Source organism: Hyperolius riggenbachi, chromosome 7, assembly GCF_040937935.1.
Source record: "Hyperolius riggenbachi isolate aHypRig1 chromosome 7, aHypRig1.pri, whole genome shotgun sequence".
Lineage (NCBI taxonomy): Eukaryota > Metazoa > Chordata > Amphibia > Anura > Hyperoliidae > Hyperolius > Hyperolius riggenbachi.
This window is the reverse complement of record NC_090652.1, coordinates 225,619,181-225,645,232: the sequence shown is the minus strand read 5'-3', so window position 1 is coordinate 225,645,232 and position 26,052 is coordinate 225,619,181. Positions and strand designations below refer to the sequence as shown.

At 44.7% G+C, this 26,052-nt stretch overlaps 1 protein-coding gene across 3 annotated transcripts in view; it reads left to right on the top strand.

Annotated features, from left to right (window-relative positions):
• Window positions 1-25,807, top strand: part of ASB18 (ankyrin repeat and SOCS box containing 18) — a 68,625-nt gene extending 42,818 nt beyond the window's left edge. The window contains exons 3-5 of one of the 3 annotated variants that reach the window (XM_068246979.1): window positions 9,005-9,503; window positions 12,922-13,035; window positions 25,431-25,807. In XM_068246979.1, coding sequence (XP_068103080.1) covers window positions 9,005-9,503; window positions 12,922-13,035; window positions 25,431-25,622 — 805 coding nt within the window. In that variant the 3' untranslated portion in view covers window positions 25,623-25,807. The remainder of the gene's footprint in view (window positions 1-9,004; window positions 9,504-12,921; window positions 13,036-25,430) is intronic. The other 2 variants (XM_068246980.1, XM_068246978.1) reach the window with 2 other exon arrangements.
• The last annotated feature ends 245 nt before the right edge of the window (window positions 25,808-26,052 follow it).

Below are 26,052 nucleotides of genomic sequence, written 5' to 3'. Positions count from 1 at the left end.
ACCTAACCCTACTCTCACATAGAACCCTCCCTCTACCGATGCTTAACCCTAACCCCACTGATGGTTCCTAACCCCCCTGATGGTCCCTAAGACACCCCCCTTGTGGTGCCTAAATATCCCCCTGCGCCTAACCCTAAACCCCTACCCTAAAGTCAATTTGAGTGCCCAGAGACGCCACCCCAAAGCTGCAATTAGCAGCAAACAACAAGCTGTATTTTGCAAAATTAGGGCATTGCATAGCGGCACACAGTTGGTTTACCCGCAAGCCCCCACCGCCCCTGATTCTATCGGGCGCCTCTGGATGCTGAAATTGAGCTTGTTTGCGGCTAATTGTGTGCCTTTACCACATATCACAGCCATTATAAAACCCGCAATTCGCAAGCAAAGAAGGTACATTAAGGCATCTGTAAGCGCCTGATAGCGGGCCACAAATCGTGCCCTGCCCTATGGTGGCGGCATTTTTTCCATAAGGGTTCCAGCACCCATTTTTCCTGACTTCTTCTAGGAGTTCTTCTTTGAAAAAAGCAGAGGTTCTCACCAAATTGCATAACCGCATTGCTGAAATATTATACTAGGTACACACGATACAATTTTCTGGCAGATTTACCTGCCAGATCGATTTTTCCAACATGTCCGATCTGAATTTCAATCGATTTCCATAGAAGTGAACGGAAAATCGATCTGGCAGGTACATTTTCCAGAAAATTGTATCGTGTGTACCTAGAATTAGATTCAGAGGGGTACACAAATGGCCTTTATCTAATTAACTTTTTCTCTTGAGTTTTCTCCTAGGAGAGATAATCTTTCATCATATATAAAAATAACTTTATAGCACTTAGCAATTAAAAAAGTACTAAAAAGTAGATAAAAAAGTGATACCAAACCTATTTTAAGTAATTTATTACATGGCAGTAGCTTTAAAGGTAGTTTATTGAAAAGGATTGAAAATATAATTTTGGAAAAAGCTCAGTAGAAAAGTGAATAGAATATGGGCCATGGAGACAAAAGTCAAAAGACCTGTGGAGCTAGGCTTCATTTTTTTTTTGATCAACAAAGCTCTCTTTATTTATTAACAGTCTGAGACATAAGGTATACATCCATAATACAGCAAAAAACAGATTACAAAATGTGCGAGCACTAAAGTTACAAGAAAAAGCATCACTACTCCACAGCACTATTATTTTTAGAACGTGCAATAAAATCTGACTGATAGGCTTGTTCAGGCTTTGTGGCTGCTGGTAGTGTACTGGTTAAGGGCTTAGCCTCTGATACAGGGGACCAGGATTCAAATCTCAGCTCTTCCTATTCAGCAAGCCAGCACTATTCAGTTAGGAGTTCTTGGGCAAGACTCCCCAACACTGCCACTGTCTACTGAGTGCGCTCTAGTGGCTGCCTCGCAAGCACTTTGAGTCTGACAGGAGAAAGGTGCTATACAAGTTCTGTATGTATAATTAATATAATAATTGATATCACGACATAAAAAGGCACATTACCGTAATCCGCAATTGCTGCTGGGAGACTGTTAGACAGAGAAACTGCCGTCTATTTACATGGTACAGCACTGCGATCTTGTCACTCAGCTGTCCCCTGGAGAGGCTTAGAAAGTGATCGGTTCTCATAGGCTGATGTCTATGAGAAGCGATCACTGTGATTGGCTGGCACGGGTGGGAAGGAGGGGGGGGGTTGTAATTGGGTAAATAAAAAAATCATAATTTTTTTTTTTTAAAAAGACAATAAAAGAAAACATAATAAACAGATAAAAGAAATAAACAAATAACCACACCCTGCAGCAGCGATTAGAGCCCAACAGAAAGCTCTGTTGGTGGGCAGAAAAGGGGGGGGGGTTCATTTGTGTGCACGTAATGTCGCTCTTCAGCAAGCTATTAAAGCTGCAGAGCCCTAATTAGTAAAACAAATAGCCTGGTCACTAGGGGGGTAAAGCCTGTGGTCCTTAAAGGCACAGACCCGTCGGTTGTAACAATACGGCGTGTGTACATGCCTTAAGAGGTTAACTTTGGGTCTACGTAATCATGTACATTAAGCCATTTTCTGCAAATCTTCTCAAACTTGCCAGGTGACCCTCTGTGGGCATAAATTACTTTCTTCAGTTTGAAGGAGGCATTTATCTGCATAATCCACATAGCTAAGATGGGTGAAGACTCATTTTTCCAACACTGGAGAATTAACTTTCTTCATATGAACAATGAACAAATAATAGCTAGCTCAATATGTTCAGACACACTCGCATCATCAAATTATGCAGGAGAACAGAGGCGCCAAAAGGATAAAAGGAAGCTAACTGAGCTTAAAAACCAAATTCTTGGTAAATAGAGGAGGTAGTGGTGGACTTACCTCCTCCAAGTAGACACACAACGACTGTAGTAAACACAGTCAATATATTTTATTTATGAACTCCAAATATGCAAAGCGTTTCGCAGGTTTGATCCCGCTTCATCAGGCAATAACAACGGAGCAATAGCCTATGTGGTCAGTAGAAGAGCCAGGCACCTCTGAGGTTATTGCCTGATGAAGCGGGATCAAACCTGCGAAACGCGTTGCATATTTGGAGTTCATAAATAAAATATATTGACTGTGTTTACTACAGTCGTTGTGTGTTTACTTGGAGGAGGTAAGTCCACCACTACCTCCTCTATTTACCAAGAATTTGTTTTTTAAGCTCATTTAGCTTCCTTTTATCCTTTTGGCGCCTCTGTTCTCCTGCATAATATTGAGTCCACCCTGGGTGGAGGGTTGAACCCCCTTTTTCTCATCTACAGAGAGCGACTTCTTATTCCTGAGTGGGGTCAGGAAAATCTCCCCACCTGCCTTTACAGTGGTTGCCTAATGGTAACCCTGGTTTGTGAGTATTAATATTTACTCTATCTAGTAACCATTTACCAGTACATATTGCACTATTGGGGCTCTTGGTGTTCCTTGTTTTTATCGCATCATCAAATGCTCCCGGTATGCAGACTGGAACACTTCTAGGCAATACTGTCTGATACAACCGATCCAGAATATCCAAGATTCCAGTCCAGTATCTACATAGTTTTGGGCAATTCCATAGCATATGAATAAGAGGTACAGAGGAGAGCATGCAGGTGGCTGGATAGTGTAATGGTTAAGGGCTCTGCCTCTGATGTAGGAGTCCTGGGTTCAAATCCTGGCTCTTCCTTCTCAGTAAGCCAGCACCTATTCAGTAAGGAGTTCATTGGGCAAGTCTCCTTCACACTGCTACTGCCTACTGAGTGCGCTCTAGTGGCTGCCTCGAAAGCGCTTTGAGTCCGACAGGAGAGAGGCGCTATACAAAAAAAGGAATTATTAAAGGAATTAATTATTACATACGCTTGTGGGTATAGCGAGGTGCAGTGGGGTGTCTCAACGCGTACATGCAAAAAAGGCGTCGGGGAAAAAAGGGCGCGGGGTATAAACAATAAGCGGTAATAGCGTTTATAAAAATATTGTGTTGTATTTCATTTACAAATAATGTTTTACAAAGTTTAAAAAACGTTTAATAATGTGTATGAAATCGCAAATTGTGAAAACGATAATCTTCCCTGTTTCAAAAGTAAAACTTATAATTACATTTGTTAAAAAAAACAAATGTATATATGTTTAATCGTTATAATTGTATATTATTGTAAATAACCTTCATTTATCGTTTCTTTATATAATAAAATCTGAAAATATTGTTTATAACGATGATAAAAATATAACTATGTTCGTAATAACTGTTGCAAAACATTAGTAAGTATTACTAAAATTTTACTACAACTAAACCTAACTCTACTCTCACACAGAACCCTCCCTGTACCTATCCCTAACCCTTAGACCCCCCTGGTGGTGCCTAACCCTAACACCTCCCTGGTGGTGCATAACCCTAAATCTCTCCTGGTGGTGCCTACATCTAAGACCCCCCCTGGTGGTGCCTAACCCTAAGACCCCCCCTGGTGTTGTCTAACCCTAAGACCCCCCTTGTGGTGCCTAACCTTGAGACCCCCCCTGGTGGTGCCTGGTGGTGCCTAACCCTAAATCTCCCCTGGTGGTGCCTAACCCTAAGACCTCCCTTGTCTATTATGGAAGTAAATGGTGGCGCCCTTTTTGTCCACTAGCTGCCGGCGCCCTTTTTTCCTGCTTCCGTCTCAACACCCTTAAAGGACAACTGAAGAGGTACAGACTAACCAGCAAGCTCATGGTGAACCAGAACTCATTGGAGTGTGTGAGGGGCTACAATGGTCCGTGAGAGTTATATGGAGGCTGCCATATTTATTTCCTTTTAAGCAATACCAGTTTCCTGACTAGCCTGCTGAAGCTCTGCCTCTAATACTTTTAGCCACAGACCCCGAAAAAGCATAAAGCATATCAGGTGTTTCTGACATTAGGGCTGGAACCCACAAGAGCGTTTTTTTGAGCATTTTGGCAGCGCTGCGATACGCTAGCGTTTTGCCAAAACGCTCAGCTGATGTTAATGGATGGGGCAACTTCCACAGGAGCGTTTGCGTTTCCCAGAAACGCAAACGCAGGACATGCAGCATTTTGGGAGCGTTAGCGCTTCAATGTAAAGTATTGAAACGCTAGCAGAAACGCTCAGCAAAACCTAAACTGAGCGGTTTTGCTAGCGTTTTGCGGTTCAGCACACTGTAACAAAATTAAAAATAATTCACAGGACCAATCAGGATAAAAACGCAAAACGCAAAACGCTACACAACCGCTGAGCAAAAAAATACAATGTTGCAAAACGCGACCGCAAACGCGCATGAATCCGCTTGCAAAGCGCTCAGACAAAACTCTAGCGGCTGCGTTTTGCGTTTGCTGTTTTCAGTGGGTTCCAGGCCTTATTGTCTGATCTGAAAAGATTAGCTGCATGCTTGTTCCTGGTCTGATTCAGACACTGCTGCAGCCAAATAGGTCAGGACTGCCAGGCAACAGGTATTATTTGAAAGGAAATAAATATGAAAGCCTCCATATCCTTCTCACTTCAGTTGGCCTTTAAGAAAAGAACACAGAAAAACAAACATGGGAGCCCAGATATCGTAGTATGTTCAATAAATATGGAATTAAAGCATATATATAAATGGGCTACTCACAAAGGCAGGTTGCAGGGGGGCAACCTACCACTTGAAGCAGGTGGAGACAATGAATCCGACTCCACTCGGGTGTCCAACCTGGACTGGGGGTGGTCGCTTTCTTTGAAAGTAAAAAGCTGGCTCTCACAATGGCGTCTACCATGTGAGGCCAGACCAGACCACTCTCACTACTGCGTGTGAGGGGGTGAAACTCAGCACAAAGGTGGTAAAGAAGCGCCCAGGTATGTATAAAACTAAGTTAAAAACAACAGTAAAATTCAAAAGAAGGATTGAGGTACCTCAAAAACGCCAGTCTCATGGGACAAAGAAACTTATTAAAGGGGTTCTTTTTCCCTCCCCCTGCTGTCTGGAGCGTGCACAAAGGTCAATGATGACTCATGATGATGTGACAGCAGGGACAGGGAAAGGTAGGAAGGAACAGCTGCTGTTAGTCTGCCTCTTCCTGCAGCTCAATATTCATCTAACAAGAATTCCACACTCAAGCACATAAAGGCCCATTTTACAGCGATTAGCACGGTAACTGTACACTCTTGCGATTCAGAGCGATTGGGATCAGTGCTTTCATAAGCACTGTATCTCGATTGCTAAAGAATCGCGAGAAAATGCTGCAAGTAACAAGCTTTACGATTGCCGTTAATAGCGAAACTCCCCGATCAGCAGCAAACGCGGCAGTGAGATCACTGCCATAGGTTAACATTGCGCTAGTGATTTAAAAAAACACTAGCACTTCAGCAATTAGCGGGAATCACCCGCTATTTGCATAAGTGAGAACGGGCCCTAAATGGTGTTTTTTTTCCGTCACAGAGCTGAATTCCTCTCTAATCAGCTCATTAATTCACTGGCTAGCCAAACCAGACATCCAATGTTTAGCATAGGTAAACAAAGGTAGCCATATTACTTAAAGAGAAACTCCGACCAAGAATTTAACTTTATCCCAATCAGTAGCTGATACCCCCTTTTACATGACAAATCTATTGCATTTCACAAACAGACCATCAGGGGGCGCTGTATGACTGATATTGTGGTGAAACCCCTCCCACAAGAAGCTCTGAGTACCGCTGTACTCTGGGCAAACTGCCACAATGTAACAATGTTCACAGACAGGAAATGGCTGTTTACAGCTGTCTGTAACAGCCAGAACAGCTAGAAACAGCTACATAATCTGCCCACAGTAACAATGTCACCATGTAATACATGTCAGAATGTGAATCTTGGAGAGGAAAGATTTTACAATGAGCAAACACTGACTAAATCATTTATACATAATTATTGTAAAAATGAAGCACTTTTTTTATTACATTATTTTCACTGGAGTTCCTCTTTTAAGCCCCATACACACACTCAACAGCGGTCTTTTATGCAGCACAATTATCAAACAACTTGTGTTGTGAAACAAGTTAAAACAACCAAAAAAAAAGTTGTTAGCCATTGTTCAAACAACTAATAAGACTGATGAGATGTCAATCCAACTGTTGGATTGGGTAACAGTAAAAAAGGGCGCATGAGGCAGGTGGACAAATCGGGCGCCGCCATTCACTCCCATAATAAATATCGTTTAATGGGCGCCCGATAGGAAAAAAGGGCGCCGGAGAAAAATAACGTTTTAAAAGCGGCACCCGGAGACTTAATGTTTTATTACTGCTTCTCATGATTACACATTATTTAATGATTTATACATTTTTTAATATTATTTTTAAACGAAAAACAGTACAATATTTTTTCAAACATTATTTTTAAACGAAAAACAGTACAATTTTTTTTTTTTTTTACATTATTTTTAAACAAAAAAACCGCACAATATGTTTTTGAAACTTTATTAATCCTTATCACAGGGGGGTCTTAGGTTTAGGCACCAACAGGGTGGTCTTAGGTTTAGGCACCAACAGGGGGGTCTTAGGTTTAGGCACCAACAGGGGGGTCTTAGGTTTAGGCACCAACAGGGGGGTCTTAGGTTTAGGCACCAACAGGGGGTCTTAGGTTTAGGCACCAACAGGGGGGGTCTTAGGTTTAGGCACCAACAGGGGGGTCTTAGGTTTAGGCACCAACAGGGGGGTCTTAGGTTTAGGCACTAACAGGGGGGTCTTAGGTTTAGGCACCAACAGGGGGGTCTAGGGGTTAGGGGTAGGTACAGGGAGGGTTACTTAGTAATTTTTTTTAAACGTTATTATACGTTTCACTATTTAAACGAAAGATTAACGTTTTTACAATTGCCGATTTAATGCACATTATTTAATGATTTATAACTTTATAAAACATTAATTTTAAACGAAATACAGTACAATACATTTTTAAACGTTATCCATGCTTATCGTTTAAAACCCTGCGCCCTTTTTTCCCAGCGCCCCTTTTTAACGTACGCGTTGGATTGACGTCGTATCAGTCTTATCAGTTGTTTGAACAATAGCAAACAACTTTTTTTGGCTGTTTTAACTTGTTTCACAACAAAAGTTGTTTGATAATTGTGCTGTATGAAAGACTGCTGTTGAGCATGTGTATGGGGCTTAAGATAACAGGTTACAGTCAAGCTTTCTGAGTAAAAAGATAGAGCACACAAAACAAGTCAGTGATGACCTGACCATTCAAAGACTGAAGCCTGTGTGAGATGCTGAGGCACTCTGACAGAAGCAAATGCCTTTCTTTCTGTACAGAATCCTGCTAGCTTACACCTAATTTGCATTGCTCCCTACCTCTACTCTGACTCCTCCCCCTTTCCCGACTTTCTTCTCCCACTCATTTTTAATAGTTAGGACTCCCGATCTGTAGCTACACATTTCACCCCCCCCCTCCCCCAATCAATAATGTACTCCAAATATTTCAGTACTCTCCGCATAGCCATGTCCACAGTGTGTGGGTGACACACTGTGGACATGGCTATGCATTTCCATGTCCCCACAGTCGCCTGAGTACAGCTATGTCTTATCAGAGTCCCTAGCAAAGCCCTGACCACCCCCTCCCCCATGTGCTTCCTCCATTGCCATGTACCTCCAGTATCCCCATTAAGTTTTAGCCAAGATTAGAACATAGGACCCTATTGCTTCTATCTTCTGTACGCCTCCTTCTCTTGCTTTGTCTCCCCTTTACCTCCACCTTCCCTCTTCTCCTCCTCCACGTCTCTAAACCTTCTACGCCTCTCTCCCTCTCTCACCCTATCTTCCCTTCCTTTCCTCTTGATATCCCTCTCGCTACAAGAATTCCATTAGTGTCATCCTAAATGCTTTAAGTATGTATATAGCATAGTAATAGTCTGATGTCCTACCATATTATTATTATTATTTATGTAGCACTGACATCTTCTGCAGCACTTTACAGAGCACATATTCATGCCACTGACAGTCCTCAAAGGCGAGCGCTGTAATAACAGTGCGGGAGGTTTGGGCGCAGCCGACGCCACCATAGACCATAGGAATAGGAATTACAGCTATAGTGGCACACAGTAACTTTGGTGCTGTCAGAAGGTGGAGCTGAAGTTACTTTTAAAACACTGTAATTCGACAGCCAGCGATAGTTGGCAACCGAAATACATCTTTGCCCACCATCCACGGCGGCCTGGAGGGGGAATAGTAATTAATGCCACCAGGACTTGTGCAGGTGCAGGATTCGCCATATACCGGCTGTATCTTGCGCCCAAATCTCCTGGCGGCGCTTTCATAGGTACGCCTCAGAGGAGCTCACAATCTAATCCATAGCCATAGCCTAATGTATATAGCACTGACATCATGTTTCTTTTATGGGGAAACACTGCTAGGTTTTTTGGGGGGGAGGGGGGGGGCAGAGGGCAGAGGGGAGCGAGGGGGACCCAGTAAGTTTCTGAAAAAGGGTGGCCCTACCCTCACATCAGTCTAATGTCAAAAGCCTGGTATATCAGTATGTACAGTTACATACAAGTGTTTCATCTGTCATTTGAACTATTGCTTTAGATGTGCAGAGTTACTGTTACAGCGAGGGGCTCTTGTAAATGAGACCACGGAGGCAACCCAAGAGTCACCACTGCACATTGCAGCCCGATCCGGACTTCCAGGTCACGTTGATCTATATCTTCAGCGAGGAGCACTCATCAGCTCTAGGAATAGTGAAGACGAGACCCCCCTGATTGTAGCTTGTGTGGGGAAAAGTGCAGATGAGAAGAGTCGTTTTGAGATCTGCCGACTTCTATTAGAGAAAGGTGCTGACCCAGAGGCTCAGGATCAGCAGAACCGGAGGCCATTGCACCATGCGTGCCGAAAAGCTGAGCACTCCCTGGTGGAGCTACTGCTAGAGGCTGGTGTGGATGTGAATGCTGCTGATTATAGTGGAGTCCAGCCACTCAGTCTTGTGTTGCAGAATGCAAGGCTCCGCCATGAAAAGAGACCTCACCTCAGTGTACGGGTCCTGCTCAACCATGGCGCTCGGTGTGTCCATCCTGCATATTTTGGGAAGGTAATTTACATTTCATTTTACATACTAGAGCGCCTAATTATAAAAAGCTGTATTACATTATAATCACCTGTTCCAATACCATATAATCCAATACCATATTTATGAACTGCAGTTAGCCGTGCAAAGGGGTTTCCCATGCATTTTGCCTGATTCTCATGCGATCATTTGTTTTCCCATTGAGATTGCCTTTTTTCCAACAATTTGGTTAAAAGGAAAAAATTAAACAGGAAAGTTGCACTAGGAGTGTTATTTTCTTTCATTCTTATGCTAGGTACATAAAATGAAATTTTCTGACAGATTTACTGTCATGTCAACTATTTCCAACATGTCCGATCTGATTTCTGAACGATTTTTTATAGAAGTAAATGGAAAATGGATCAAAAATTGATCGGAAATCAGAACGGACATGTTGGAAATAATCGATCTGACAGTATCTGAAAGAAAAGAACTTCACTTACCTGGGCCTTCTGCCAGCCCCCTTTCGGTTTTGCTGACTTGTAAGTTGACGAACACTGCGCCTACTCGCTCTACTGCACCTGTACAGGATGTTCCAGGCTATGGGATCACGAACAAGGACGCACACAACCAGGGCCGCGCAAGCGCAGTGTTAGTCGAATGAAGGAACCGAAAGTGAGCTGCGGCGGGGGATTGGAGGATGGCCGAGTACCGGCTCAGGCACAGGATGGCTGCAGGGAGCTAGCAGAAGCCCCAGGTAAGTAAAACTTTTTTAATGAACATTACAGGTATCCTTTAAAGGAGTACTGTCTGTAACCCCTATTAGAAAAAAGATTTGAACTAACCTGGGGCTTCTACCAGTCCCTTGCAGACGTCCTGTGCCGAGGATAAAATTATGCTCAGGTTCCCTGCCGCAACTCGCATCTGGTTTTTGGGACTTAATGTTGCAAGTCACTGCGCCTGCACGGCCCTGGCCACGCGTGTCTAGCACAAAGATAAACATGTTCGAGGCCACCATGGTGTAAAATTTTAAAACCAGTTTAATAACAAAAAAAGTGCACACTTAGAAACACATCCAGTAAAAAAAAGCATTCAGTTTTATCAGGCTCAACCCCATGCATTGGCTGCTCGGCTTGAATTGCGCTGTGGTGTCACGCTGGGTCCCGCCATGGCCACGCCAGTTGTCTACACTACCTGCAGCCCTACTAGTTTTTCACTTTAGCAGCTCTTCAGGAGCATGAAGAATATAGTCTTGTCACTAACTGTCCCTCGGAGGGGCTCACCATCTAATGTCTACCATAGTCATATGCCCATCATAGTCTAGGGTCAATTTTAGGAGGAAGCATATTAACTTATCTGTAGGTTTCTGGTATGTGGGAGGAAAGTTACGTGCCCGGAGGTAACCCACGATAGTGCTCTCATTGGGATTCGAACCAGGAACTAAGCGCTGCAAAGTGAGAGGGCTATCAACTATGCCACTGTACCCTCTGGTATGGTCAAAACTATTTTCATGCATTACTATTGCTTTTTATATTAGCTGAAATACAAACTTGGTGGTGTTTATATAGTATTCATTATTTTCTAAAACTCTAAATTTGTGATACTGAATTCACTATAGCAAGTCTGAGTATCCCCCAAGTCCCAGAAAGACCGCTTGGGTTAGGTGTACCGCACATTGTGAACCTAGGATCTAGCGCACCAAAGCACAAAATTGTTGGGGTACACCAGAACATACATCCCTTAATAATGTAAGGTGATCGTGAACAATTATTTTGGGTGCTGCAAAATCTCAAATAAGTACAGTTTTTGTTTTTCCTGCATATTATGAAATTTACAAATACGCCTTATTTTGTTTAGTTTTTTAAAATCACTCCTTGCATGCTTCGCACACAGATCCTCACATTGCTTTCAGCAGTGATCCCCAGTGATAAACCTACGGAACAATATACATACACGATTCTGCCACATCGTTTACAATGAAGGAAGTAATTCCATGTTCTGTATGTGACCCTATTTCTCCCAACACATGACCTCAAACACAATGTTTAGTACTATCTACAGAGGTAGTAGATTGCCTCCCAGTTCAAACCTCTCCCGGGTAATGATTATCCCAGAATCTAAATAAATAGTAAGTTTTGGTTCCATAGGAAGCAGAATTTGCAGGGACTGACCTGTAACTTTGCAGAGAGCTAATCAGGGTTGAATAATCCACAGATGATTGATCAAGCTGCCTTTTATAGTTCATATACATCAAACTTTTCCCTTACATATTAATTGTAATTAGACTAAAATGGACTAACAAAAAAGAAAAATAGAAATGAAAAATACAATACGTAAGCATTCAGCAGGCACGAAGATTGTGATTGGGAAAACTAACATCCCCACGCGGTCTCCATTGGTAAAGTGAGTACCTAGCGTTTCTGCATTCTGATAGTGATCAGAATCTCATCCCAAAACGCTGCTTTTGGGGAAAAAAAGCCCAAACTGGTCAGGCAGCCTGCCCCAGTGGTATCTACACCCAGCCTTCCAGGGCTTACAAAATCTCTGTGCAGGGTAAAGCATCCATTGCAGTCCATTTTTGCTTTACACTCATATTTGCAGAAGGAAGAAAGCGTACTGGTGCCTCAACAGCACCTACAGATTCCATGTAGATAATGAGATAGTGGCATCGAAAACAAGACCCCAGACTGCAAGTAAGGGAGCTAATAAGAACTTCTAGTTCTAAATACTTAGGGCCTGAGCCTACTAATGCAGTTGTGCGCAGTTGTGTCCGCTTCTCAGCATCACATCAATGTTACAGATGCTGAAAAGCGGACACAACTGCGTACAACTGCGCACAACTGCGTTAGTGGGCTCAGGCCCTAAAACAGCTTTAGTTTTGCTTTGTAGCACTCACCAAGGGCGTAGCAATAGGAGGTGCCGAGGTTGCGACCAGAGGGGCCCTGGGGGGCCCTCCCTTCAAACACAGTATTAGCTCTCTATTGGTCCTGTGCTCATAATAATCACTTCTATAGATACTTTGAATAGTTGTAATTATTAACAAACTGTTCCCCATCCCCTTCTTGCACCTCTGACACTGTAGTTGCCATTGGCAGGTTTTGGAGCGCCGTATCAATTGTTATGTATAGAGTGCTTGGGGGGCCTCGATGTAAAACTTGCATCGGGGCCCACAGCTCCTTAGCTATAGCTACGCCACTGGCACTCACACTCAGTTCTGACATCTTTTAACTGTGAATGGATGATTTATGGCCAAAATAAAAGCTGTGTTACCAGGTAGTTTACAGATAGTAGTAGTTGATCAAACAAAACATAGATGAGGTTCTAAAATGTTATAATTTTAACTACTATTATGGATTCCACCATAACAATTGCTTTTTCGGTGTAAATAAAGTTTTTTCTCTAAATTACCCCTTATTTGTATATCAGGCTTATTAATGACTTGGTACTGATTTATGTTGTGCAGGTCCTGCGCTTCTGTTCTGGACTCCCTGATGTTATTGCTCTACTTTACAATACATACGTAAATCTGCATGTCAGCAGCCAATGGAGACAGGATATCCCAGATGATGTGATCTATGTAAGAATAATTAGTCTAATAAGGAGATTAAGCTCTTATCTGCTTTATGCCGCGCTATTTGCTCTGCTATTCGAAACAGGAGATTTAAAGGCAACTTGTTCTGTTTATTTCTATTTAAAAAAAATGGCAGTTGCACAAATCTCATGTTGATCTTGTGGATTCAGTAACTGAGATCAAACACCTGTACAAAGCATACTGAATCAAGCAAAAACGGCGCTGGAAATGTGGGTGCCGCCATAGGCTGCTATGTGAATTATGGCTATAATGACGCTCAGTCAGTTATCTGGGTGCCAGCAAAAGACGGAGCCAAAATTATGATAAAAACTGCTTGGTTACTGTGTTGTACTGGTCCAAGCCCCATCCCATAGAGCAGGGGTCCCTATACTTTTTTGGTCAAGGGCCGGGTCAACATACTTCAGACTGCTGGTGGGCAGGAGTATACATGAAATGATATAGAAGAACATTGAGCCTAGGTATTATAGACAGCACCTATTAACCACTTGAGGACCTAGGGCTTTCTACCCCTTAAGGACCGGCCACTTTTTTTCCATTCAGACCACTGCAGCTTTCACGGTTTATTGCTCGCTCATACAACCTACCACCTAAATGAATTTTGGCTCCTTTTCTTGTCACTAATAAAGCTTTCTTTTGGTGCTATTTAATTGCTCCTGCGATTTTTACTTTTTATTATATTCAGCAAAAAAGACATGAATTTTGGCAAAAAAATGATTTTTTTAACTTTCTGTGCTGACAGTTTTCAAATAAAGTAAAATTTCTGTATACATGCAGCGCGAAAAATGTGGACAAACATGTTTTTGATTAAAAAAAACCCATTCAGCGTATATTTATTGGTTTGGGTAAAAGTTATAGCGTTTACAAACTATGGTGCAAAAAGTGAATTTTCCCATTTTCAAGCATCTCTGACTTTTCTGACCCCCTGTCATGTTTCATGAGGGGCTAGAATTCCAGGATAGTATAAATACCCCCCAAATGACCCCATTTTGGAAAGAAGACATCCCAAAGTATTCACTGAGAGGCATAGTGAGTTCATAGAAGATATTAATTTTTGTCACAAGTAAGCGGAAAATGACACTTTGTGACACGAAAAAAAAAAAAAAAAAGTTTCCATTTCTTCTAACTTGCACCAAAAAAAAATGAAATCTGCCACGGACTCACCATGCCCCTCTCTGAATACCTTGAAGGGTCTACTTTCCAAAATGGGGTCATTTGTGGGGTGTGTTTACTGTCCTGACATTTTGGGGGGTGCTAAATTGTAAGCACCCCTGTAAAGCCTAAAGGTGCTCATTGGACTTTGGACCCCTTAGCGCAGTTAGGCTGCAAAAAAGTGCCACATATGTGGTATTGCCGTACTCAGGAGAAGTAGTATAATGTGTTTTGGGGTGTATTTTTACACATACCCATGCTGGGTGGGAGAAATATCTCTGTAAATGACAATTTGTTAATTTTTTTTACACACAATTGTCCATTTACAGAGTTATTTCTCCCACCCGTACTGTAAAGCCTAAAGGTGCTCATTGGACTTTGGACCCCTTAGCGCAGTTAGGCTGCAAAAAAGTGCCACATATGTGGTATTGCCGTACTCAGGAGAAGTAGTATAATGTGTTTTGGGGTGTATTTTTACACATACCCATGCTGGGTGGGAGAAATATCTCTGTAAATGACAATTTGTTAATTTTTTTTACACACAATTGTCCATTTACAGAGTTATTTCTCCCACCCAGCATGGGTATGTGTAAAAATACACCCCAAAACACATTGTACTACTTCTCCTGAGTACGGCGATACCACATGTGTGGCACTTTTTTGCACCCTAACTGCGCTAAAGGGCCCAAAGTCCAATGAGTACCTTTAGGATTTCACAGGTCATTTTGCGGAATTTGATTTCCAGACTACTCCTCACGGTTTAGGGCCCCTAAAATGCCAGGGCAGTATAGGAACCCCACAAATGACCCCATTTTAGAAAGAAGACACCCCAATGTATTCCGTTAGTAGCATAGCGAGTTCATAGAAGATTTTATTTTTTGTCAAAAGTTAGCGGAAAATTGATTTTTATTGTTTTTTTCACAAAGTGTCATTTTCCACTAACTTTTGACAAAAAATAAAATCTTCTATGAACTCACCATACTCCTAACGGAATACCTTGGGGTGTCTTCTTTCTAAAATGGGGTCATTTGTGGGGTTCCTATACTGCCCTGGCATTTTAGGGGCCCTAAACCGTGAGGAGGAGTCTGGAAATCAAATTCCGCAAAATGACCTGTGAAATCCTAAAGGTACTCATTGGACTTTGGGCCCTTTAGCGCAGTTAGGGTGCAAAAAAGTGCCACACATGTGGTATCGCCGTACTCGGGAGAAGTAGTACAATGTGTTTTGGGGTGTATTTTTACACATACCCATGCTGGGTGGGAGAAATATCTCTGTAAATGGACAATTGTGTGTAAAAAAATCAAAAGATTGTCATTTGCAGAGGGAATTTCTCCTAACCAGCATGGGTATGTGTAAAAATACACCCCAAAACACATTGTACTACTTCTCCCGAGTACGGCAATACCACATGTGTGGCACTTTTTTGCACCCTAACTGCGCTAAAGGGCCCAAAGTCCAATGAGCACCTTTAGGCTTTCACAGGTCATTTTGCGGAATTTGATTTCCAGACTACTCCTCACGGTTTAGGGCCCCTAAAATGCCAGGGCAGTATAGGAACCCCACAAATGACCCCATTTTAGAAAGAAGACACCCCAAGGTATTCCGTTAGAAGTATGGTGAGTTCATAGAAGATTTTATTTTTTGTCACAAGTTAGCGGAAAATGACACTTTGTGAAAAAAACAATACAAATCAATTTTCCGCTAACTTTTGACAAAAAATAAAATCTTCTATGAACTCACCATACTCCTAACGGAATACCTTGGGGTGTCTTCTTTCTAAAATGGGGTCATTTGTGGGGTTCCTATACTGCCCTGGCATTTTAGGGGCCCTAAACCGTGAGGAGGAGTCTGGAAATCAAATTCCGCAAAATGACCTGTGAAAGCCTAAAGGTACTCATTGGACTTTGGGCCCTTTAGCGCAGTTAGGGTGCAAAAAAGTGCCACACATGTGGTATCGCCGTACTCGGGAGAAGTAGTACAATGTGTTTTGGGGTGTATTTTTACACATACCCATGCTGGGTGGGAGAAATAACTCTGTAAATGGACAATTGTGTGTAAAAAAATCAAAAGATTGTCATTTACAGAGGTATTTCTCCCACCCAGCATGGGTATGTGTAAAAATACGCCCCAAAACACATTGTACTACTTCTCCCGAGTACGGCGATACCACATGTGTGGCACCTTTTTGCACCCTAACTGCGCTAAGGGGTCCAGAGTCCAATGAGTACCTTTAGGCTTTACAGGGGTGCTCAAAATTTAGCACCCCGCCCACTTGCCAGGACAGTTAACAAACCCCACAAATGACTCCATTTTGGAAAGAATACACAACAAGGTATTCCATGAGGGGAATGGTGAGGTCATTGAAAATTTTATTTTTTGTCACAAGTTAACGGAAAATGACACTTTGTTAAAAAAAAAAAAAAATTCTGCTAACTTGTGACAAAAACTAAAATCTTTTATGAACTCACCGTGCACCTCACATAATACTTTAGGGTGTCCTCTTTCCAAAATGGGGTCATTTGTGGAGTCTGTCCTGGCATTTTAGGGTCTCTGCAATCATTACATGTATGGCCAGTATTAGGAGTTTCTGCTATACTCCTTATATTGGGTATACAAGTAATGCACTCTGGGCTGAAAGGAAAAATGAACGGCAAACATACCTTGCTCCACATCAATGGCAGATCTTCCTCCACATCAATGGCAGTGATAACCTCAGGAGAGAGACACCCCGTGCCACCCTGCACTCAGGGTGAGCCACCAACTTATGTGACTGGGCCTCAGAACTTTAGTATACAGCATTATGCCTGTAGGATACAGCAATATGCCTGCCAATAGAGATGACTCTGTGTGGCATTAAAGCATCATCATAGGCCCAAATCACATATAAACCGGGGGTGTCCACACTCAAGGGAAATTAAAACATGCCGTCTTATATCGCCAACCCAGGACAGATCAGCAATATCAAGCATGGAAACCGATCCTTCTTCCCATTTTTATGCTTACCCGTTTGGTCTTCAAGCTTACCTCTCCTCTCCCTGCGACAATGTGCGAAAGACCACTGAGTGTGTGCCTACTCCTGTGTCTGGAGTTCCCTAGGTTCTAATAGTGTACCTGCTCGTGGTACCTCTCAAAACACGGCCCTACGCATAGACCAGGCTGGTCAGGACAGCGGGGACAATAATAAACGGTGTCACTCCTTGTTCCAGCCCTGCTGCAGACACGGCAACGTTTTCTTCGGATGCGTTGACCTGGGGCACACGGAAGCTGATAGGCGTAATGCCTTCCATGCAGTCGGCTAGTTGCATCTGGGGGGGGGGGCCTGGCACCTCCTGGATACAGGATGTCCATAATGATCTCTTCCTGAAATTGGAGGAAAGATCCAGTTCTCCCAGCCTTACTGTAGAGAACAAAGCTGTTGTAAACTGCCAATTGAATCAGATAAAAAGACACTTTCTTATACCAGCGTCTTGTTTTCCGGGTAACTAAATAGGGCGCTAACCTCTGGTCATTGAAGTCCACCCCTCCCATGTTGACATTATATTCGTGGACGACAAGGGGCTTTTCAATGACCGCAGTTGCCCGTTGAATTTGGACTGTCGTGTCTGTGTGAATGGTGGACAGAAAGTAAACGTCCCTCTTGTCCCTCCATTTCACCGCGAGCAGGTCTTCAGTACGCAAGGCGACCCTCTGCCCCCGTAAAAGTCTGGTGGTAACGAGCCGTTGGGGGAAGCCCTGGCGACTAGGCCGCGCAGTGCCACAGCATCGGATTCCTTCTAACTTTAAGTGCTGAAAGAGGGCCACACTTGTGTAATAATTGTCCACAAAAAGATGGTACCCCTTCTGGAACAAGGGTGACACCAAGTCCCACACAACCTTTCCACTGCTCCCCAGGTAGTCAGGGCATCCGACCGGCTCCAATTTTGAGTCTTTTCCCTCATAGACCCTAAAACGACATGTATAGCCTGTGGCCCTTTCACAGAGCTTATACAGTTTCACCCCATACCGGGCGCGCTTGCTTGGGATGTACTGTTTGATGCCAAGGCGCCCGGTAAAGCGTAAGAGGGACTCGTCTACGCAGATGTTCTGTTCAGGGATATAAGCATCTGCAAATGTTGATGACAGGTGGTCTATGAGGGGCCGAATTTTGTGGAGCCGGTCATAAGCAGGGTGGCCCTTTTCATGACAGGTTTTGTCGTCGTTGAAGTGCAGGAAGCGCAGGATGGACTCAAATCGTGTCCTGGACATGGCAGCAGGGTACAAGGGAACATGATTTACTGGGTTCGTAGACCAATACGACCGCAGTACATTCTGTTTCATTAGTCCCAAGTGAAGGATAAGGGCCAAAAAGATTTTAATGTCGGAAACTTGGACTGGTTTCCACCCGAAAGGCTGGGCATACATGCTCTCCGGGTGCTCGGTGATGAATTGTGTGGCTTTACGGTTGGTCTCAACCACAATTAAGTCCAAGAGAACCTGGGTGATGAACAGCTGCAAAAAGTCTAGGGCCGTTCCTAGATGAGCTGTCGCCACCTGGACTCCAGACTGGGCGGTGAAAGGGGGCACTACGGGTGCGGCGGAATCAGGGGATTGCCAATCTGGTTGTGCCAGCACCTCTGGGAGTCTATGGGTACTACGGGCCCGTCTTCTTGTTGGTGGCTGCGACGGGGGTACTACTGCACTTGCCACCGTACCAGTTTCAACTTCCATGCTGACGCTCACCACTTCGTCAGGGTCTACGGAAGCACTGGCACTAAGTCCAGGAGATGCTGCGCTGCTGGTGCCTGCCTCACCAAGAAAACTATCAACAGCGCTAGCACCACCCTGCTGCCCTTGAGGCGGATCCTGCGCCACCTGCGGTCTAACGACTTGGGGTCTGGTACGCCTGGCTCTAGCCGGGACCATAGCCTCGTCATCAGTATCGGTCAGGGAACCACTGCTTTCTACAGGTTCAAAATCGGACCCGGAAGATTCGACGGATGATTCTTCCCAAAAGAACTCATCCGACTGGTCCATGTACCTGTATACCTCGTCATCGGAAAGCCCCCTTCTTGCCATTTTGGATTGCTAAATTTATGGGGTTTTCCTCCGAGACTACCCAGAAAAAAAGAGCACCTACCTAGCAAAAAGGGAGTATTTGAGAGGTATTGGGGTTGGTGGGGAGTGGGGTCTCAGAGGCAATCAAACAATCACGGGACAATCAAATCCAATTACAGCACAATCGACTCCAATCACAGCACAAGCAGATCTGATGCACTCGGAAGGTGATGGGGGGAGGGTGGGATTGGGTGTGGCGGGAAGTGGGGTCTCAGGCAATCAAACAATCACGGGGCAATCGAAGCCGATCACGGGACAATCAAATACAATTACAGCACAATCGACTCCAATCACAGCACAAGCAAATCTGATGCACTCGGAAGGTGGTGGTTGGAGGTGGTGGGGGGTGGGGGGGTGGGGTTGGGTGTGGTGGGGGGGAGGGTGGGGTTGGGTGTGGCGGGAAGTGGGGTCTCAGGCAATCAAACAATCACGGGGCAATCGAAGCCGATCACGGGACAATCAAATACAATTACAGCACAATCGACTCCAATCACAGCCCAATCAAATCTGATGCACTCGGAAGGTGATGGGGGAGGGTGGGATTGGGTGTGGCGGGAAGTGGGGTCTCAGGCAATCAAACAATCACGGGGCAATCGAAGTCGATCACGGGACAATCAAATACAATTACAGCACAATCGACTCCAATCACAGCACAAGCAAATCTGATGCACTCGGAAGGTGGTGGTTGGAGGTGGTGGGGGGTGGGGGGGTGGGGTTGGGTGTGGTGGGGGGGAGGGTGGGGTTGGGTGTGGCGGGAAGTGGGGTCTCAGGCAATCAAACAATCACGGGGCAATCGAAGCCGATCACGGGACAATCAAATACAATTACAGCACAATCGACTCCAATCACAGCCCAATCAAATCTGATGCACTCGGAAGGTGATGGGGGAGGGTGGGATTGGGTGTGGCGGGAAGTGGGGTCTCAGGCAATCAAACAATCACGGGGCAATCGAAGTCGATCACGGGACAATCAAATACAATTACAGCACAATCGACTCCAATCACAGCACAAGCAAATCTGATGCACTCGGAAGGTGGTGGTTGGAGGTGGGGGGATGGGGGGGTTGGGTGTGGTGGGGGGGAGGGTGGGGTTGGGTGTGGCGGGAAGTGGGGTCTCAGGCAATCAAACAATCACGGGGCAATCGAAGCCGATCACGGGACAATCAAATACAATTACACCACAATTGAATACAAGCGCAGCACAATCGAATACAAGCGCAGCACAGTCAAATACAATGCACTTGGACGGTGATTAGGGGGGGGGTCTGAGGGCGATTTGAGGGGATGGGGGGTTGATCAGGAGCCTGCACGGGGCAGACTGAGTCCTGATCTGATGAGAGGCAGACACAGGGGGTTACTGATCAAAGATCAGTTAGTGATTGCTGGGGAGGACAGATGTAAACAAACAGCAGGGGATGTAATCAGAAGGGGGGTACGAGGGCAATCGAGGGCCTGGGCAGGTGATCGGTTACCCCCGCGGGGCAGTTAGGGTCTGCTCTGATGGGTGGGGGTGCTGAGGGCTGATGGACAGGTGATAGACAGGTGATCAGAGGGGGATCAGAGGGGGATCAGAGGGTAATGTAGCTGTATACAAATGTATACAGTATACAGGGGGGTAGTCTGGGATGGGGTGTGGGGGTGATCTAAAGGTAGGGAGGGGGGATCAGGGGTGACTAGGAGGCAGTTAGGGACCTAAACTAAGGGGCAGCGTCGCTAGTTAGTGGCAGGTGGGGGGGGTGGGGGTTTTGCAGGGGTGCAAGGGTGCTGGGCAGGGGTCTGCTGGGGTGATCAGGGGGGGTATGAGGCCTGGGGTGGGTGATCAGGGAGGCTGTGGGCAAAATCAAGCTGCGTGCAGTGTCACTTACAAAGTGCTTCCTCCTCGCTGGTGGTCTCTGGAACAATGAGACCACGAGGCGAGGAGGAAGCACGTATAAGGCACTTTGTTTACCTAACAAAGTGCCTTATACATCCTGATTGGTGGATCCTGCGGATTCCTCCGCTCGCCGGCTCTGCTAAGTGGCCGGCGAGCGGAGACAAAATGCCCGTGCTTCGATCCCGGGCGGAGGATCGCGTCACGGATGACGCGATCGCTCCGCCCATGCCCTTAAATGGACTGCCGCCTCTGTGGGTGAGGCCGTCCTGCAGGGCTCCACTTCCCCGCCGCCCCTGTGTAGTGGGCGGTCGGGAAGTGGTTAACATAGCCCTCATGTCTCCCATTTAACCAAAACAGATGTTATGCCCTCAACACAGCATATGCAGCTATTATGCCACCAATACAGTGTAGATATCATGACCCTAACATAGCAAGTCATATGTGAGCCTTAATGTCACCCAATGGCCTGCAAAAGCCTGCATCACAACCCAGAAGCCAGCAAATGACTGCTTTATGGCTTCCATGTGGACGGTTGGTGCCAGAACTGCTATTCTATATGTGGGCCACCAATATTTAAAGATGCAGCAGACCGCACCTATAAGTAATACATTTTGTGTGTGTGTGGGGAGGGGGGGGGGAGGCAGTAAGAAAACCCTCAGGGGGCCACATTCGGCCCGCGGGCCTTAGTTTGAGGACCACTGCCATAGAGCCACATCAATCCCTGCCATGGAATGATGAGGACCAAAAGTCTGAAACAGGCTGTCTGCATGTGGAGTTGATGTGGTTGTGTAAAATGTAAAGCTATAGGCTTGCTACACACCAGCGGTTCTAGATGCTAGCCTGGCTTTAAAGGGAACCAGAGACGATGCAATATACATACCTGGGGCTTCCTCCAGCCCCATACGCACGGATCGCTCCCACGACGCACTCCTCTGCTGCCTGGATCAGCCGCCACCGGGTCCCGTCATTGCCGCGAGTCGGCAAGTCGGCCGGCGGACGCGGCCAATTCTCCGCATCACAGGGTGCTCTCCCCATACAGATACGCATGTGGCTGTTAACTGCGCAGCCGCATGCGTACATGTATGGAGGGAGCCCCTGTGATGCGGACAATTGGCCGCGTCCCCCGGAAGAGACGGGCCCGGTACCGGCGGATCCAGGAAGCTGAGGACCGCGGCGTGGGAGCGATTCAGGCTTATGGGGCTGGAAGAAGCTTTTTAATCTTTTTCTTTTTTCACCCCCCCCCCCCCGTTCCTCTCTGGTTCCCCTTAAGAGGCATAAAGAGATAAATTTGCATATTCCGTAGTGGTGCCTTGTGGGAAACCACAGATGTTCACTTAAAGCTGAATTATTGTAAATTCCTTCTGTTTTAAGAAGGCAAACCAATCTATGCATTGCTTTTTAGGAGGGCTTTTTGTTCTCTTTTAGTACCCTATACTCTCCTTGTGGTTTTGGGTCACCCCAGGCTGCTTGGGTACTGTGATAAAAACGCAGTAATTCAGCCACCAACAATAGCTGGTAGCTAAATTACATCTTTCCCCAGTGTCAATGGTGGCCTATAATAATAATAATTAAAGCCACAAAGCCTTTTGCAGGAGCAGGGTGAGCTGTTTTTCAGCTTTACCCTTTGCCCAAATTTCCTCGCGCCTTAATTACATACATGCAAGCATACAAACAGTGGATAAGAACACCTGATCTGCATGCTGATTCTTGGTCAGTGATTTTGAAGGTAATGAACACAAAGGATTAGCGCAACAGCCAGGCAAGATACATTTTCAAATGAGAGTTATCAATCTTTCATTCCATGTTTCTTTCCGCTTAGATTTCCTTTAAAGGGACCCTGAGCAGAAAAAATAAACAAAATCGGTACTTACCTGGGGCTTTCTCCAGCCCACCGTAGGTCGGGAGGTCCCCCGGGGTCTTCCTGGCTCCTCTCCCGGTCCCGTTGCAGAATACACCACCGGCGACGAGTGTCGGGCTGACACTTCCTTATCGGTGACGTTATGCGTCATCACGGTGGCCAGTGTGACAGTACTGCGCATGCGCGGTTTAGAAAACTGTCACGCCAGCTGGCCGGCGTGATGACGTGTAGCGTCACTGATAAGGAAGTGTCAGCCCGACACTCGGCCCTGGTGATGTATTCTGCAACGGGACCGGGCGAGGAGCCAGGACGCCGCCGGGAGACCTCCCGACCTACGGTGGGCTGGAGAAAGTCCCAGGTAAGTACCGATTTTGTTTATTTTTACTGCTCAAGATCCCTTTAAAGGTGGCCATACACTTATAGAAGGCCACCAGGTGCTTTTTCATACTGTTGACATTTTGTGCAGTGCTTTGCAGAGTATATTGAACAAACAATTACTGTCACTAACTGTCCCTCGGAGGAGCTTACAATCTAATGCCCTTACCATAGTCTAGCACCACTTGCATAGGGATCCCCAGGGCAGCCATAGCCAAGTCAGAAAATGGGTTGTGTGATAAGCAAGAATATACATTTTGGGCTTGATTCACAAAAGAGTGCTAACTGTTAGCACGGGCGTTTTCGCGTGAATTTTCGCGCGAAACGATAACGGTTTTCGCACGAAACCGATATCAATTTTGCGTGGAAATTCAACCGTTATCGTTTTGCGCGAAAACGGCTGTGCTAACAGTTAGCACTCTTTTGTGAATCAAGCCCTTTGTTTGTTTTAATCAAATATAGAAAATTGTTTCAAAGTCTGCACTAAGCACACTCACATCTGTTTCCCAGCTACCCTCAAAATCCGACCACAGAGTACCTTCCGGTTGTAATTTAATTTATAAGATCAATTTAAAAAAATCACTCTTTAAAGGGAACTTAAACTGAGAAGGATATGGATTTTTCCTTTTAAATTAATACACGTTTTCTGCCTCTCCCATTGATCATGTGTCTCTAATACTTTTAGCCACAGCCTCTTAACAATGCTCTGACTGAAGACAGACTGGATTAGCTGTATGTAAAAGAAAGGAAAAACACAACCGAGAGCCCCCAATAGTGTATTATTGATGATAAAGGAATGCCAAGGCAGCAGTAATAAGAAACATACTCACAAGTATGGGTTGCCGGGTTCAGGCAACCAATTAAAGCACTTATGGGGATATTAGGCCTGTCTCCACTCATGCTAAAAAGTCGCTTTCTGTTCACCCATCCACCAGGTGGATAACAATAATTGCAATGGAAACAGAGGCGCCAGCAGAGTAAAAATTGATCAGGTAGAGACAGATAAGAGTTGGGGGGCAAGGGTGGACTTACCTTCCCAAAACCAAATACAACCACTGTGTATGGTTTAAACAAGCTTTAATTCGTACTCCAGAACAAGTGCAACGCGTTTCGCGGGTCTCTAGCCTGCTTCCTCAGGCAATAATAAAGATAGAAGTAACTGCAATATAAAACAAAAACATATAATAAAATAACATCTGCCTACACGTAGCTGTATGCTTGTTTCAGGTGTGTGATTCAGCCACTACTACAGCCAAATAAATCAGCAGGGCTGCCAAGCAACTGGTATTGTTTAAAAGGAAACATCCATATCCCTCACAGTTAAGGTTTCCTTTAAGTAATAATGCGCCCAGTTATGAAAAAACAACAAAACAGAGGAAAATATTTGCGGGGTTTCCCAAAATGTCATTGTTATTCAGGGCCCCAGTTACCACATTCAACCAAATAGAACAATAATTGCCAAGCTGCCCAAAAGTGTCACCTAATCAGAACTTCAGTTAAGAAAAACAGAATAATATTTGTCAAGTTGCCTTCCATTGTCTGATAGTGTGTCATCTTTAAATGCTGAACAATACAACTCTCACACCAAGGGAGGGAGGGTGAAAGGGATCAGGTGATGTGCCAAGGGAAAGACTGGCTGGTTCTCCTTGCAGTTCTTCCCTGACTACCTCTTGTGGGTGATGATGTAAGGATGGGGGAGGAGTCTGGACAGCTTTCTGTCTCTCCAGTAAAACTGCACAGTTGTCTTACAGGAAATGGAAATAGAAGACACAGCCATTAAAGTTCTTTCAGTATGCAGTGTTTGCCTCAAATAGTAAAAACGTGCAATGCACAAAACTTTATGGCAAATGTACTATCATTTGCCTTATAAAACTGGAGGCTGAACCAGAGCTTTGAACTGAAACTTGTATTTTCAATGGGAATGAATTGATGATTGTATGCAGCTATGTTTTTCTGATGCCAGTTACTTGAGAAAGAAACAATCTGCCTTCTCAGCTATTTCTAATTTGCTTCCACTGTGTTTTTTTTCTAGAGCCACCACTCCTTCTACACAACGTTCTTCAGTCTCTCAGGAAGAGTCCGCTCTCTGCAGCACTTATGCAGATTTACTCTTCGAAAACATTTTGGCAGCCAGTGCTACCGTTTTATTCCTTTACTGCCAGTCCCTACAGTCATAAAGGACTATCTGCTGCTTGTCGGCGAGCAGAGTAGCAGTCTGCTATAATCTCTACTCATTACCCTTATTACTTTATCTGTGTGTCTTTTCTATCCTTAATCGTTGCACCTCAAGTTTTATATTAAATAATGGTGTGGTGATCTCTGTTAGCCACACACCTGACCTATACTGTTTACTCTGCTGTTGGAGCCAATTTTTCACAAAGCTGCATTTTTATGTAAATATAATGTAATCAAATATAAAGTATTTATGTTGTTTTATGTCAGCTTGCAGTACTCCGTACAGCGCTGTGGAAGATGTCAGCGCTATATAAATACTAAATAAATAATAATAGCCTAGGCTAAACATCACTAGGACAGCAAGGTTACATACCAAAGTACAGCAATATATAAGATATGGGTAGAGTTTCTGATGCTGATTCCAGGATAAGTAACATAAAATTGGGTATCCTGAATAATTTTGTACATTCTTCTATATG